The sequence below is a fragment of the Diceros bicornis genome, chromosome 34 (assembly GCF_020826845.1).
Source record: "Diceros bicornis minor isolate mBicDic1 chromosome 34, mDicBic1.mat.cur, whole genome shotgun sequence".
Taxonomy (NCBI): Eukaryota; Metazoa; Chordata; class Mammalia; order Perissodactyla; family Rhinocerotidae; genus Diceros; species Diceros bicornis.
In genome coordinates, this window is record NC_080773.1 from 9,298,463 (window position 1) to 9,310,950 (window position 12,488).

Below are 12,488 nucleotides of genomic sequence, written 5' to 3' on the forward strand. Positions count from 1 at the left end.
GAGAAGTGGAGGGGAAGCCAGAAGGACCTAATGGAAAGTGTGATTAGTGAAGGTCATAGGGAACTGGTGGGGGTGACAGTGAAGATGAAAAGCCGTGAGGTTTCTCAAGGCAGCTGGCTTTCGAGAACTTCTTAGGCAGCTGTGGGTTGTGAAAGACCTTGGCAGGGTCACTTTTGAAAATAACTGTGAGTAATGAATTGGCTTCCCCTTTTTACATTCTTCAAGAGATGCAAATAAGATGGGACTGTGGTTGTTAGGGACTTTTGGCTGTTGCATTAAGCCCCTAATAATGCGACTCCAGTGAATACAAGATCATACTTCACTTCCTATCTTGAACCACCTGCACAGTGCATAGGGGCATCTCCATTTTACAGATGAAGAAACTGAGGCTCAGATGAGCTGGGGCACTTTGCCCAAGATCTCTGAGCTACTTAAGCAGAAGTGTCAAGACTCAGACTCGTGTCTGTCTGTCTGCCTGCAGAGCCAGGGCACTCAGCAGCAAGACAATGGACTCACCAATCTGCTGGTTTGATCGTGACGTCACATTGACTCTCTTCCCTTCTCCCCAAGCCCTGCAACACCTTCCCCATCTCCCTGTCCCCACTCGGGCTCTGCAGACTAGAAATAGTTCACTGGTTCTTTGAAGTGGGGTCTGAGCCATTTTATTGGGCAGCTCCGTGTTTGTTACACGTTTGTCCACACGGGGGTATGGCTCAGACCATGAGACCCCTGAGGCGGGGGGTTCCAGCAGCGTGACCCTCTCCGTAGACAGCCTGGTGTACACGGAGAGGAGAAACCAGAACAGGACAGTGCCTCTGTCTGCATCATTTCTGTTCCTCTTTCCCTGGGCTTTGCCCTAAAGGCAAAACTTGGGCATAAGATTAGTGAGGGGGACTATCAGAGCAAGAGGAGGGGGTCAAAGGGATAGGGAGGGAAAGAAACCATAGTGACAAGCTGACCCCAGCAGGAACACAGCCAGCTGATGTGGGGCTTGGGGGGGGGTGGCAGATGGCTGGGGAGGGGCAGGGGGTTTGTACAGCGCAGGGTAGGTGAGGGAAGGAGGGCAGAAAAGGCCCAGAGGAAGGCCTTTCAGAGTCAGGGTTCCCAGCGCTGAGAAGGAAGACTGTCCCTGGGCCGTGCACAGAGTTCTCTGCACCCACTGGAGTTGCAGTAATGGTGTGTGTGTGTGGAGGGGAAGGCTGTGGAGCTCCGTGGCTGAGCAGCAGAGGCTGGGGAAGCTCCAGGACGGGTTCCTGCAGGGCCTGGGAACCCCACCTCAGCCGGTGTGGCCCATCAGTGCTTGAGGGTCACGTAGTCCACACCTTCCTCGGCCGGAGGCCGCTGCCCAGCGCCAAAGTGAACCAGCTCTGAGTAATGTATCCCCTCGTCTTCCGGAACAGCTGGAGTCACGTTCTCATAGTCGCCCTGAGAAAACCACATTGTTTTACCACCCTCCCACAGTCTGCTTCCCCTGCCTGTTCTCTCCTTGGCTCCACCGGGGAGCCCAAGAGCACGAGTAGGGGTCTTCTTGTCCAGAGACTGGCTGTAGTTGGCATCCCAGATTGCGAGGTGCCTGCCCGGCTCTGACCACACCTGGGCCTGAGTGACCCTCCCCACCGCCCAGCCTTTGCCACCACTGAGTCCACCCAAGTCCTTCCCATCCAGGACTCACCACCGAGGCCAGGCCCCTCGTCCCCCTCCTCCCACAGCCCTGCCCTCTTACCACGTGATGCTTCTGCACCACAGAGTAAGTGACCGTGTTGTCCCCGTTTAGGCAAAGTCCCTGCATCTCTGAAGTCTCTGCATCTCTGAGAGGGAGGGCAGACAGAGGACCACAAAGGAAGCATTTCACAGGAACTCTCTCCTTCTTCTAACTCCCGGAGACCCCAAGAGCACCCCAGCCCCTCAGCCCCTTCCCTGTTATGTGTCAAATGAGTGAACGTATGTATGTATCACAGTCTTAAGCTTGGTGACAGAGACCGACTCTGGGCCTCCATGCTCCTGGCTTGAAGGAACAGGTCCAGTTCCCGAGACCATTACTCACCCAGGGGGTTGTGACAGAGCTGGAGCAAGGTAATGGGTGTATGGCGGTGGCACAGGCCCCACACAAAGCCAGCAGGCAGGACACGACCTTTTCCTCCCACAGACCCCCCAGGGCATGGTGTCACCCTCCTGGTACCCTCAATACCCTGTACTAGGCACGTCAGTCTCGCCGCCAGGAAAGCGCAAGGCACCATAGCTGCTGGAGTCTTCCATCGCCAGGTTATAGCATCCCAGGGAGTGGCGGCCTTCCGAGACAGGGGCTCTTCTGATCTGGGAGAGAGACAGGTTTCAGCTCCCTGCTCCTGGCCTGTGACACCCCAGCCCTCCCCCCAGAACTCCTCCTCACCCCCTTCACTTTGCTTGACTTCAGCGTCTGCCTTGCCTTTTTATTCTTCTCCCATCCTACCTTGTTATTCCTCACGAAGAAGCTCTGCCCACTGGAATTTTCCTGATGCTCCTGCTGCCTCCGGATCCTCTTCCAGCTAAGAAACCAAGACCTGCCCAGTGAGGATCAAGGGAATGGGAGTAGGTCACTGTGGAACCGGCAAGCTGGGGACCACAGGACTGAGGAACTGGAGTCCCTCCCTGGAGTCACGGAGGGAGAGCGGAGGACGTGGGCAGGGGAGGAGCTCACCTTCGCCGAATCTTGACTCCCCAGATGGCCAGGAGGAGGATGGCCAGGAAGAAGCCCACTCCCATGGCCGCTCGTCTGCTGATGGTCTCTGCACTGTCTGAGGAAGGAAGGAGCCTCCATGAGTGGACGACATCGCCTCAGTCAGGTCACGGGCCAGCCCTGCCCTGAGGCCGTGCCCAGTACGCATCCTCCACTTCGCATCCTCCACTTCTCTCCGCACAGCCGCTATCTTTTTCCGTGAGGACAAGATTCAGAGGAAGAGGGAGACGCCAGCCCCCGCCCCCTGGACCTCCCGTGCGGAGGAAAGGGCTAGCTCTTCCTCACGAGAAGCTCCTGCTCTGTGACCAGCGTGGGCACACACAGAGCACGCAGTCCTCGTAAATGGGTACATTCTCTTCAGAGGGCAGTGTGGCCATACAATCAGAACTTAAAATCACTTGTCCTTTGACCCAGCAATTCCATGTAGGAATTTATCCTGCAACTCTCCTTGCAGGTGTGCGCAGAGCAAGAATGCCCATAGCCTTGAGGAGGGCACTGGGAGATAAGCAGGCAGCATCCATGCACAGCAAGACAGCGCAGCCCTTAGGAAAAGAGGCAGGGCTCCAGGGTGTCTGCAAAGTGGAGACACAGGGACCCGTGTTTTTATACAATGTGTTTCATTCCAAATAACACGCACAGGCTGTTCCCCTTTAGCGCCCCGCCTTGCAGGCAATGACCCTCTAAATTTAAAGCTGTGGCTCCCATTATTAATCTGAAAAACTACAGTAAATAAATTAAATATCTTCCCTGTGTTTCCAGACTCTTCAGACGCCCTGTGTGGGCACAGATATAGAACAATCTCCAAGTGGTGTTATTACACGAAAAAAGAGAAGGTTCAGAGCAAAGTGTGAGCTCTCCCACCATTTGTGTAACAAAAGTGTGCACAGACATAGACCCACACATGCCTACTGTGCACGTACAGAAAGTCTTTGTAAGGAGACGTAACCAGCTGCCTCCGGGGGTGGGGTGGAGTTCTCAGGGAGCAAGAAAGAAGAGGCGTCTGTCTTTCTACTAGGTACATTGTCTTAAAAAAAAAAAAACCTAAAATCTCAAAAGATTAAAACAAGTAACCTATCAAAGTTGAGACAGAGAGAGAGACAGAGAGAGGGACCCAGGAGGAGCTCAGGTTGTCTGAAGGTGGGGGGCAGCCTGAGAGGGGATCGCCCCCGAGGGAGTCAGGAGAGACTGAGCGGGAAGGAGGGACGACAGGTGAGCTGTGTGGGGAGGAGGGGGTGCCCCTATGAGTGCACAGGCCGGGCTGGCCCCACAGGACGGGAGAGGGGAGTGCTGGGAAGGAGGGGTGAGGTGGTCCGGAACGCACAGCCTTGGGGGGAAGCTGCAGGAGTGCCCAGGGCCAGAGAAGATGCAGGAAGGGGCCTTACAGTAGACAGTGAGGGTGTTGGGGGGCGACATGCCTGCCCCCACTCCGTTGGTCCCTTCACACCGATAGGCGCCTGAGTGCTGGACCTTCACGGGATCCAGTCTCAGCATCTTATCAGAATGGTGGAGGTTTTGGTCATTCCAGTCAAACCAGGAGTAGTGGTAGATGGGAGGGTTGGCGTCGCTCTCACACGACAGGACTGCCCTCTGCCCCTCTATCACGTCTTTTGGGCTAACAGACACACGCAGCCTCCTAGGGGCATCTGTAAGAGAAGCAGAGTCAGGATCCGGGGGCTGGTCACCTGCGCGTCTCTGCTCTCAGCCTCTGGTTCTACCACTCACACAGCACTTGGAGCCTCAAGGCCTCAGACGTGCTCTGCCCTATGGAGTTATTGGCCAGGCAGTTGTAACTTCCGGCGTCTTCTGGAGAGATGGCGGCAAAACTCAGTTCTCTTCCTTTCTGCAGAAAGATCCCATCTTTCTTCCAGAAGAAGTGGACGTCTGTGGGGCGGCTACTGGAGAAGTTACATTGGAGGTGGACCGGGTCCCCAGAGTAAATCTCAGAACGGGGGTTGATCAGCAGGACCTTGACATCTTTGGGGGCATCTGGAGAGCAAGGACCTCAGGCTGACCTCAAGTCCCTTTCCCTCTTCCTGTCCCCAGGACCTCCTCTCCCCACGACCCTGAGGACTGACTCTCATCCCTCAGTGCGCTGTGAAGACTCTGGTCCAGGCTCCTCCCCCTCAGAGCCCCAGATCCCAGCTCGGCTATCTCCCAGGTGCCCCCGCCGGGGTCACTCACGCTGGACGTCCAGCTTGACAGGGAGCCCCTGCGAACACCACCAGTTACAGGCTGTGCAGGTGATGGGCTTGGCGTCCCAGGCAACTTTTGGAATTGTCAGCACCCCAGGTAACAGCTCACGCCAGGGGCCCCAGGGACTCCATTCATAGCGGGTGACTCTGGGGTTGCTGGAATTGTAGTGACAGGACAGGGTCACGTCATCTCCTTCTCGGATCGGCGTGGGGTTTAGAATCACCATGGTTACCCCCTTGGGGGGATCTGGGAGAAAACCAGACAGATGGGTGAAGAAAAGTCAGCTGTCCATATACCCTTTCTTTCCTGCTTCCTCTTTCCCCCTCCTGTGCCCTGCGTTCACACAGTTCCTGAATTCACCACAGGAAGCCTCGTGCTTCCCTCTGGCATCTGCGTGAGGACGGAAACCCTGCCCTGGCCATCTGGCCTGGCTGTGCTTTGAGGCAGATGGGGCAGCCGTTAAGAGTGCAGCCCCGGGCAGAGGACGCCTGGTCCCACGCAAGGCGGAGGCGCACTGTTTGTGGGTCTGCAGATGGGTGTGGGGAGCAGAGCTGGGTCACTGCGGTGCAGGTATTAATTAAAACAAAAAAAAGGACAGCTCTGGAGCCAGACTGCTGGACCTTGCACTTCGAGCTATGTGAGCATGGTTGCAGGCCTCAGTTTACTTGTCTGTCAAATGGGGTCCTAAAAGTACCTCCCCTTGTCGAATTGTTGCAAAGAGGAAATGAGGTGATGCCCTTAGAGCGATGTGGTGTGTAGTAAACACTTAATAACCGTGTCTGCTGCTGCTGTCAGCATCCTTCCAGCTGTCAAGATGTTTACGATTTGGGCATCCCTATCAGTGCATTCAGTCCAGACCGTGACATCCCAGGGTCCCAGATCAAACCTACAGATTCTCTTTGTCCTGGATTCGGCTCAGTGACAAGATTCACTATGTTGACCAAGGTCTGACAATGGAGAGAGAATGAGACATTTTGCCCCAGTTCTCCTTGAAAACTTCAGGACCCCTTCTGGGACTCAGCTACTGCTTAGTGACGCCAAGTCTCCAAGTCCCTCATGGGGCCATGACATCTTGCAGTTCATTCATTCAACAGACGTCTACAGAGCACTGACCATGAGCAGGGCCCTGCTCTGGTGCTGAGAACACAGCTGTGAGCAACAGCAAACACCTGCCGAGAGCTTGCAGGTCAGGAGACCCTGGCATCTGCTTGCCGTCCATTCTAGGAGCCAAGCATCCCCTGCCCTCCACCTGCCTTCCTCCTTCTCCCGCTTCCACCTGCTCCCTCTGGAATCCAGAGGCTCTGTGACTACTCACAATGGACGACCAGCTGAGCCTCCTGGCCAACTTGTCCAGGACCAAGAGCGTTTTCTGCCAGGCAGGAATAATTCCCAGCGTGCCTGAGGAGGACCTCTGGGATCTGGAAGGTCTTATTTGTCCTTCTTGGCACCTCTATCCCGTTGTGATACCAGGTGTAATTTGTTGGAGGAGGACTGGCCTGTGATGTACAAGTCAGCACTACTGGATTTCCCTCCGTAGCTGGCGAGGGGGAGATCTGAACCGTGGAAGGTTCTGGAGCATCTGGAAGAAGGAACAGAGGCAAGGGGGGAGGTGAGGAGAGCCTCTGCTGCTTACCTCTCGCGGGCTTGGGTTCCACTCCTGCTAAGTCTCTGCCTGCCCCCTCCAGGCTCCCGGGAGGCTCACAATGCACATGGAGGTCCACTTCTTGGGACTTTTCTGAGCCCATGTCATTGTGGGCTTCACACTGGTACTTTCCACTCATGTCTTTGGTCACTCCGGACAGAGTTAACGTGAGCATCTCTTGCTCCCTCGGCATCTCCTCCCTACTCAGCGGGATCCCATCCTTGAGCCAGGATATGGTCCAGTACTCTGGGTTGCTGCTGATGACCCGGCACGTCATCGTCACAGGATGCCCCTCTCTTACAACGGCTTCTTCAGGTCTGACCTCGATGTCCAACTTTGGTCGGTCTGGAGGAGCAGACAGGGAATTCTCAGAGGACGTAAGATGGTGAGAAGTTACAGCAGCCTACACAAGGCGTGTGAGGGTGTGCAGCCATTCCCTGCTACCCTTGTCAACCAGGCTGGGCTGGCCCAAGCGCCCGGATGACTGTCACAGCCTCATAACTTGTCTCTCTGCTCCCCACGGCCCCAGTCCCCAGAGGTCTGCTCTCCACCAGCAGCCAGCAGCATTCCTAATACTGCCAATAAGACCTTGTCCCTCCTGGGCTGGAAACCATTCAGTTGATTCCACTCTTAGAATAAAATCCAAAACCCTCACTGCAGAGCATGGGATGGAGCATCCGGTCCCTCCTGGCTGTCCTTTCCTACGGCTGGCCCTCAGACACAGCTCCGAGGCAGCCTGTGCCACACCCCGTGCTCCTGCCTCAGGGCCTTGGTCCTCGCTCTTTCCTCTCCCTGCGATAGTCTTCTTGCAAATATTTGCCTTCCTCAGTCCCTCCCTTCACTCAAGTCTCAGCTCAAGTTCACCTTTCTCAGAGAAGCCTGCAACCTTCCCTCCCTCTGTTCTCGCCCTGCTTTATTTTTCCTTTACACACTTAGCACCACCTACAAGTATGTTCTATATTTCTTTGTTAATCTATCTATTCTTTGTCTGTCCCACTGCGACGCCAGCTCCCTGTGGGCGTGAACGTTGCTCACCACAGTATCCCCGGCAGCCGTAACAAGGCCTGGTACCTGGTAGGTTTGCAGTAAAGATTTGTTGAATGAATGAATGAGGCACAAATAAGGATGTGACAACATTTCTCACCCTCTCCACCCAGGGGAACCACAAAACCTAACCAGATGATCCCAAAATCATGTCATGGCTTAAGGATAGATTAAATTATTTTATTCTGTTGGACCAAAGCAGATGCTAAAATGAGTCTGTTTCCTGACACGCCAGAGCTGACAACAGGGGTGTGCAGGAGGGAACAGGCTCTGCCTGGACCATTCCCAGCTGCGGGTGTCCACAGGCTGGTCACGCCTCCTTCCGTGTAGGCTCCTGGGACTCTGTGCTCACTGAGGGCTTGGGGAGAAGATGACGAGCCCCTCGTCCTTCCCAGAGGAGCCCGGGGGACACTCACGCTTCACATCCAGCCTCACGGTTTCCTCAGAGAGCACCTGCTTGTCAGGATCCAAGAGCTGGCAGCTCAGATTCTTGCCATGGTCAGTCCACTGCGGCTGGAACGTGAACCTGCTCTCGGTGGAGACGACCTGGGGGGTCAGGGAGGTCGAGGGGACACCAGACCCCTTTGGGGACCACTGCAATTTGTACCCAAAGCAGGCGAAATTCAGCGAGCAGGTCAGGGTGACCTCCTGGAACTCCCGGATTTCTGGAGGGAGCCAGACGTGAGGTGGAGGGGCCGTCTCTGCAAGAAAGAAGGGACCGTGCTGCAGGGGGGGGAGCCTGAGGAGCAGTGGGTACCAGCCTCCTACACCTGGCTTTCGATGCCCTCCCCAAATGACCCCTCAGGAATCCTTGCCTGTCTGTCCCACCTCTCCCTGGGCCTGCCTTTCTCTGCTTTGAGCCATGTTTGCTCAGCCGAAACACACTCTGAAAGGTCTTATGAATACTGATCCTCCTTAGGAATTGTATTTTATATTTTATACTTACTTCTGTCTCACTTCCTAATGTTTGCTTTCTCAGTGGGTTCAAGAGCACTCTCCCCACCACCCCCAGGTGAATTTTATCAGGTTAGTTCAACGTGCATTTCTTAGCTTTGATGACAGACCTGCATGTGTTTAGTGGCCTAGATACTGGAGACACCCTTAGGGGATTCCTTTAGTAGAGCAGGCCTGTGAGCGCCAGGCCCAGCTCTCCCAGGGGCTGGGCCACTCTCAGACCGCAGGATCTAAAGCTACATCTCTCACCCTAAACATTGGGCTGCTTAGAACCACCCACTGAAGAAACAGGCTGTGGGATGGAGTAAGCACGCTCCCCAAGGCGGGGACCCCAGACCGGTGTTTGACGCACCCCCTACATGTGTGTCATTTAGCCGTGAAGGGCTCATTAGAGTTAATCACCAACATTAACACACTAGGGGATTTCACTTGAAAATCCAGATTGCCATCTTCTCTTGAAAGATCAGGCAACCTGGAATCCGGATTCCAGGATGGGCAGGAGCTGAGTGGCGGGCGGGATGCTTGAAGAGGGACAGGGCTCAGGTTCCAGTTTGCCACAGCCCTGTTGTCCTGTGCCACCCGAGTCACTCGCTGGCACCCCTGCCTGGCCTCTGCAGGCAACCCCCCTTGCCACCCTGTCCCAGGAGCCGGATGTTTCCCACCTCCCTCCTTGCCCACCCTTGAGCTAGAGGACCCCATCCCCCAGGGCCTTACTAGAGACGTTCAGGAATATATCCTCCATCCATTTGTCATCCCCCGATGTCATCCTCAGCCCCAGCCGACCACTGTCTTGGACACCCACAGGGTGGATGCGGAGGGTGCAATTGGACTTGTTGTCTCCCAGGAACTGTACCCTTTCCTCGCGAGAAATCTCCTTGGTGTTTGTCTTCTGATAGAGGATGGTCCCCGTGTACTGCTTCCTGACTTTGTCATACCCGTAATTGTGGTACACGGTCATGTTTTCCACTACACTTCCACGCTCTGGGATTCTGTAGCTGCAGGGAATCCAGACGCAGGCCCTCTCCCAGGTGTAGAGGGTCTTCGGGTGGTTAAATATCCACCGAGTTGAGTCAGAGAAAGCCAAGTATTCTGGAAGCCAGTACAGTGATCATGATTGTTATTGAGAGGCATGGAGAGCTTTCAGAGGAATAAAGAGGCCCCTCTGAAGATGGAGGGAGCGAGCAGGAGGCACATCAAGAGAGCAAGACACAAAGAGAGAAGAATATAGACACATATATACAGGACCGCCCTCACCCCACCCCACCTTGACTCTTCTCTGCCCCAGGTCTTTCCTCTCCACCAGCTCCCACAGTCATCCCAGCACTGAAGGACCAGCCTAAGATACAGTCCTTACCGAGGAGCAGGAGTGAGGGGCCGAGGAGACGCATGGTGTTGTGTCTAGGCGGGAACCTGGGCCAGGAAGAGTTTGTCTTTGAGCCATCTGGTCGCCTACTTCTTCCAGACGGCTTTTCTTGCTCATCCACTGAGCTCTGACCCCGTTTCCCCGATCCCAGGAGGACCACGTCTGGTTGCATGGCGGGATGTGGACTTCCGGATGCTCACGGGACCTTTTCTGGGTATGCTGTGCCTCTCCTTTCAGCCCAAGAACTCTACAGGGCTAGCCTCTCTCTCTTCCCAGCACTCCTTCTTTCTTCCATCCATCCATCCGTCCATCCTCCTATCCGTCTGTCTGTCCATCCATTCATCTATCCATGCATCCGACTATCCATCCATCCACAGTTTTATAAACTTCCTGCCCAGCTCTCAGGCTTTGAGTGGCACCAGACTACTGGACACCTTGAATGCCAGGCCCTGGGTACCTTGGAGCTCACCTTGGGCCACTAGTGAAGGGTTTTACACAGGGGAGAAACATGGTGAAAACTTGATTTGAAAGACCAGGAAAAAAACAACTCTAAAACCAATAATTAAGTCTGATATCCAGAGAGCATTTAGAGGGGTTGGGAGCACTTAGGAGAATGTGGTCCAAGGGTCCCACTCAGATGCCCCCAGGGGCTGAGTAGGAAACACAAATCAACCAGGTGGGGACAGAGGTCACGCCTTGTGTCAAGGCGATGACTATTTCAGTTCCAGCCAACTGTTGCCCAGGGGGACCGTGGGCTCAGCACTGCCTGATCTTCCCCTGTTATAAGAGAAGTAAGAAGCCACATTTTCACATGAAATGTCCTGCTTAAAAAAACACAAAAACACCCCCCGGTGCTGGTCAAGAAAAACTTGTAGGTGGGTGAGAGGCAGGTCAAGGGCCACCAGTTTGCAACCACTGCCCCTGTCTCTCTCTCTCACTCTCTCTCTCTGTGCAGCAAGCTTGCCACCACCTCACTAGACTTTTACAGAGAGTTACATTTACATAGAGTTAAATTTAAGTCCCAATTTGCATGGCTGTGCCCTCTGGGCCGTCCCCCGGGAGCCAGCAGGATGTGCTGACAGAGTGTGTCTCCGGGTCTCAGCACGGACCTGCGCCCCTCCCACCGCCCGGCCAACATTTCCCACGCGCCACCCCCTCCCCGACTGTTTATCTCCTCAGTCTCGTGATGGCTCATGCCAAAGGCTGTTGGGTGTCCGGTACCCGGTACCCAGTACCCAGGATGGGGAAAGCTAAGCTGCTTGCTGAAAGCAGGAAGGGGGTCTGTCCCTGGGCGGCATGGCTGTGGTGGCCTGGCCCTGGGCATGGATTGGGGGTGAGGGGTCTGAACTGGGCCAGACTCTGACACCGGCTCTGCGGGGGCTAATAGTGTCACACACAAAAACGTCTTCAAGATCAGATCCATTTGAGAAAAGCTGGGTTAAAAAAGTCAAATAGGATTCTTTACTGCAGGTCTTTTCCAACCCTTTCGTCAGCTGTGTGTGTGCACACGCCTCCCAGCGTGGGGCTGGAGTCCAGTAGGTTGCCCACCCTTCTTTGGCCATAGGATCTATTTCACGTTTTCCATGAGCACTCGGCAGCGTTGTGGGGTCAGTGTTCTGAGGGACACACCCTGAAACCCCTTTGGGTTTCCACGAGGGCCAGATTCCACTCATCATGGCAAAGGCTAGCCTCCAGTAGCTGGGCCATTGTGCCCCCTCTGCAGCAGCCACCGCCACACTCTCACTGGGGACTGGCTTCAGGACGCCAGGACCAGTGGGCAGGGGGCGCTTCTCAGAGCAGGGCTGCATGCTCACTCCAAGGGGCCCCAGGCAGTCTCTGGGGCATAAGAAGTGGGGCCCCAGGCCTGGAACTGGAAGGCCACGAGGCACCATGGGGCATGGAGGCTGGGATGGTAGGCATTCAGCACGAAGGCTGAGGACCAGGCCACACTGTCCAGACGCAGGCCTGTTGAGGCCTTTGCAGGACCTCAGAGCCGGCCTCCCTGAGTCTGTCCTTCCCTCCCTGGCATCCAGTGACCCATCCTACCCTCAGAAGACTCGCCAAGCCCAGTAGCAGGGCTGCTCAAAGACAGGGGTCTACAACCTGCTGTAACACTGGCAAGAGAAAGGGAAGGGGGTCCCCACTGTGCTCCCAGCCCTGAGAATTGTGCCTGGAACACGGCAGCTGTTCCATACTTGCTTGTTGAATGCAGAAGAAAGCAAAAGACTTCTTACCTGTTTCCTCGTGTCTTCCCTCGTCGGGGACCCTGGTGGCATCTGCAAGTGAAAGGGGAAGCACAGCGAAGTCTCCAATGACTAATTTCACCCTCCTTGGCCACACCCCCCGCCTCTCTGGAGCTCTGGGGATGGCCAAGAGACACCACCATGGGGAAGAGGCCATGAGGGGCTGTGGGCTTGGAGTCAGGTCGGAAGGAACCCTCAGGCATCTACGGTCAGTTTTCAGTTTCAGTGGATGGAGTTTCTCCATCAAATAGTTCAGAGCTGTCTCCTCCACAGCTTCTGCTCCATCCAGCACTTAGGAAAGGCTAACACCTCAAGCCAAGCTGATTAGAACTG

General features: G+C 55.2%; 1 protein-coding gene across 1 annotated transcript; it reads right to left on the reverse strand.

The window, feature by feature from the left end:
• Positions 1–652: 652 nt before the first annotated feature.
• CD22 (CD22 molecule) lies at positions 653–12,192 on the reverse strand. Its single transcript, XM_058530828.1, has 14 exons — positions 12,147–12,192; positions 9,904–9,959; positions 9,264–9,638; positions 8,012–8,296; positions 6,612–6,896; positions 6,225–6,488; positions 4,898–5,155; positions 4,439–4,702; positions 4,099–4,359; positions 2,678–2,774; positions 2,450–2,525; positions 2,189–2,313; positions 1,724–1,808; positions 653–1,425 (listed from the first exon to the last, which is right to left on the reverse strand). Exons 2-14 carry the CDS (start codon positions 9,935–9,937, stop codon positions 1,294–1,296), a joined length of 2,541 nt encoding a protein of 846 aa, XP_058386811.1. The 5' UTR covers positions 9,938–9,959; positions 12,147–12,192; the 3' UTR covers positions 653–1,293.
• Positions 12,193–12,488: the final 296 nt, after the last annotated feature.

Excerpts from the sequence above, each read along its gene's own strand:
- CD22 (XM_058530828.1), bottom strand. The coding sequence starts at position 9,937 with ATGCGTCTCCTCGGCCCCTCACTCCTGCTCCTCG. Across the intron at positions 9,639-9,903 it reads CCCCTCACTCCTGCTCCTCG|AATACTTGGCTTTCTCTGAC; the intron begins GTAAGGACTGTA and ends ACTGGCTTCCAG. Across the intron at positions 2,775-4,098 it reads CAACACCCTCACTGTCTACT|ACAGTGCAGAGACCATCAGC; the intron begins GTAAGGCCCCTT and ends TTCCTTCCTCAG.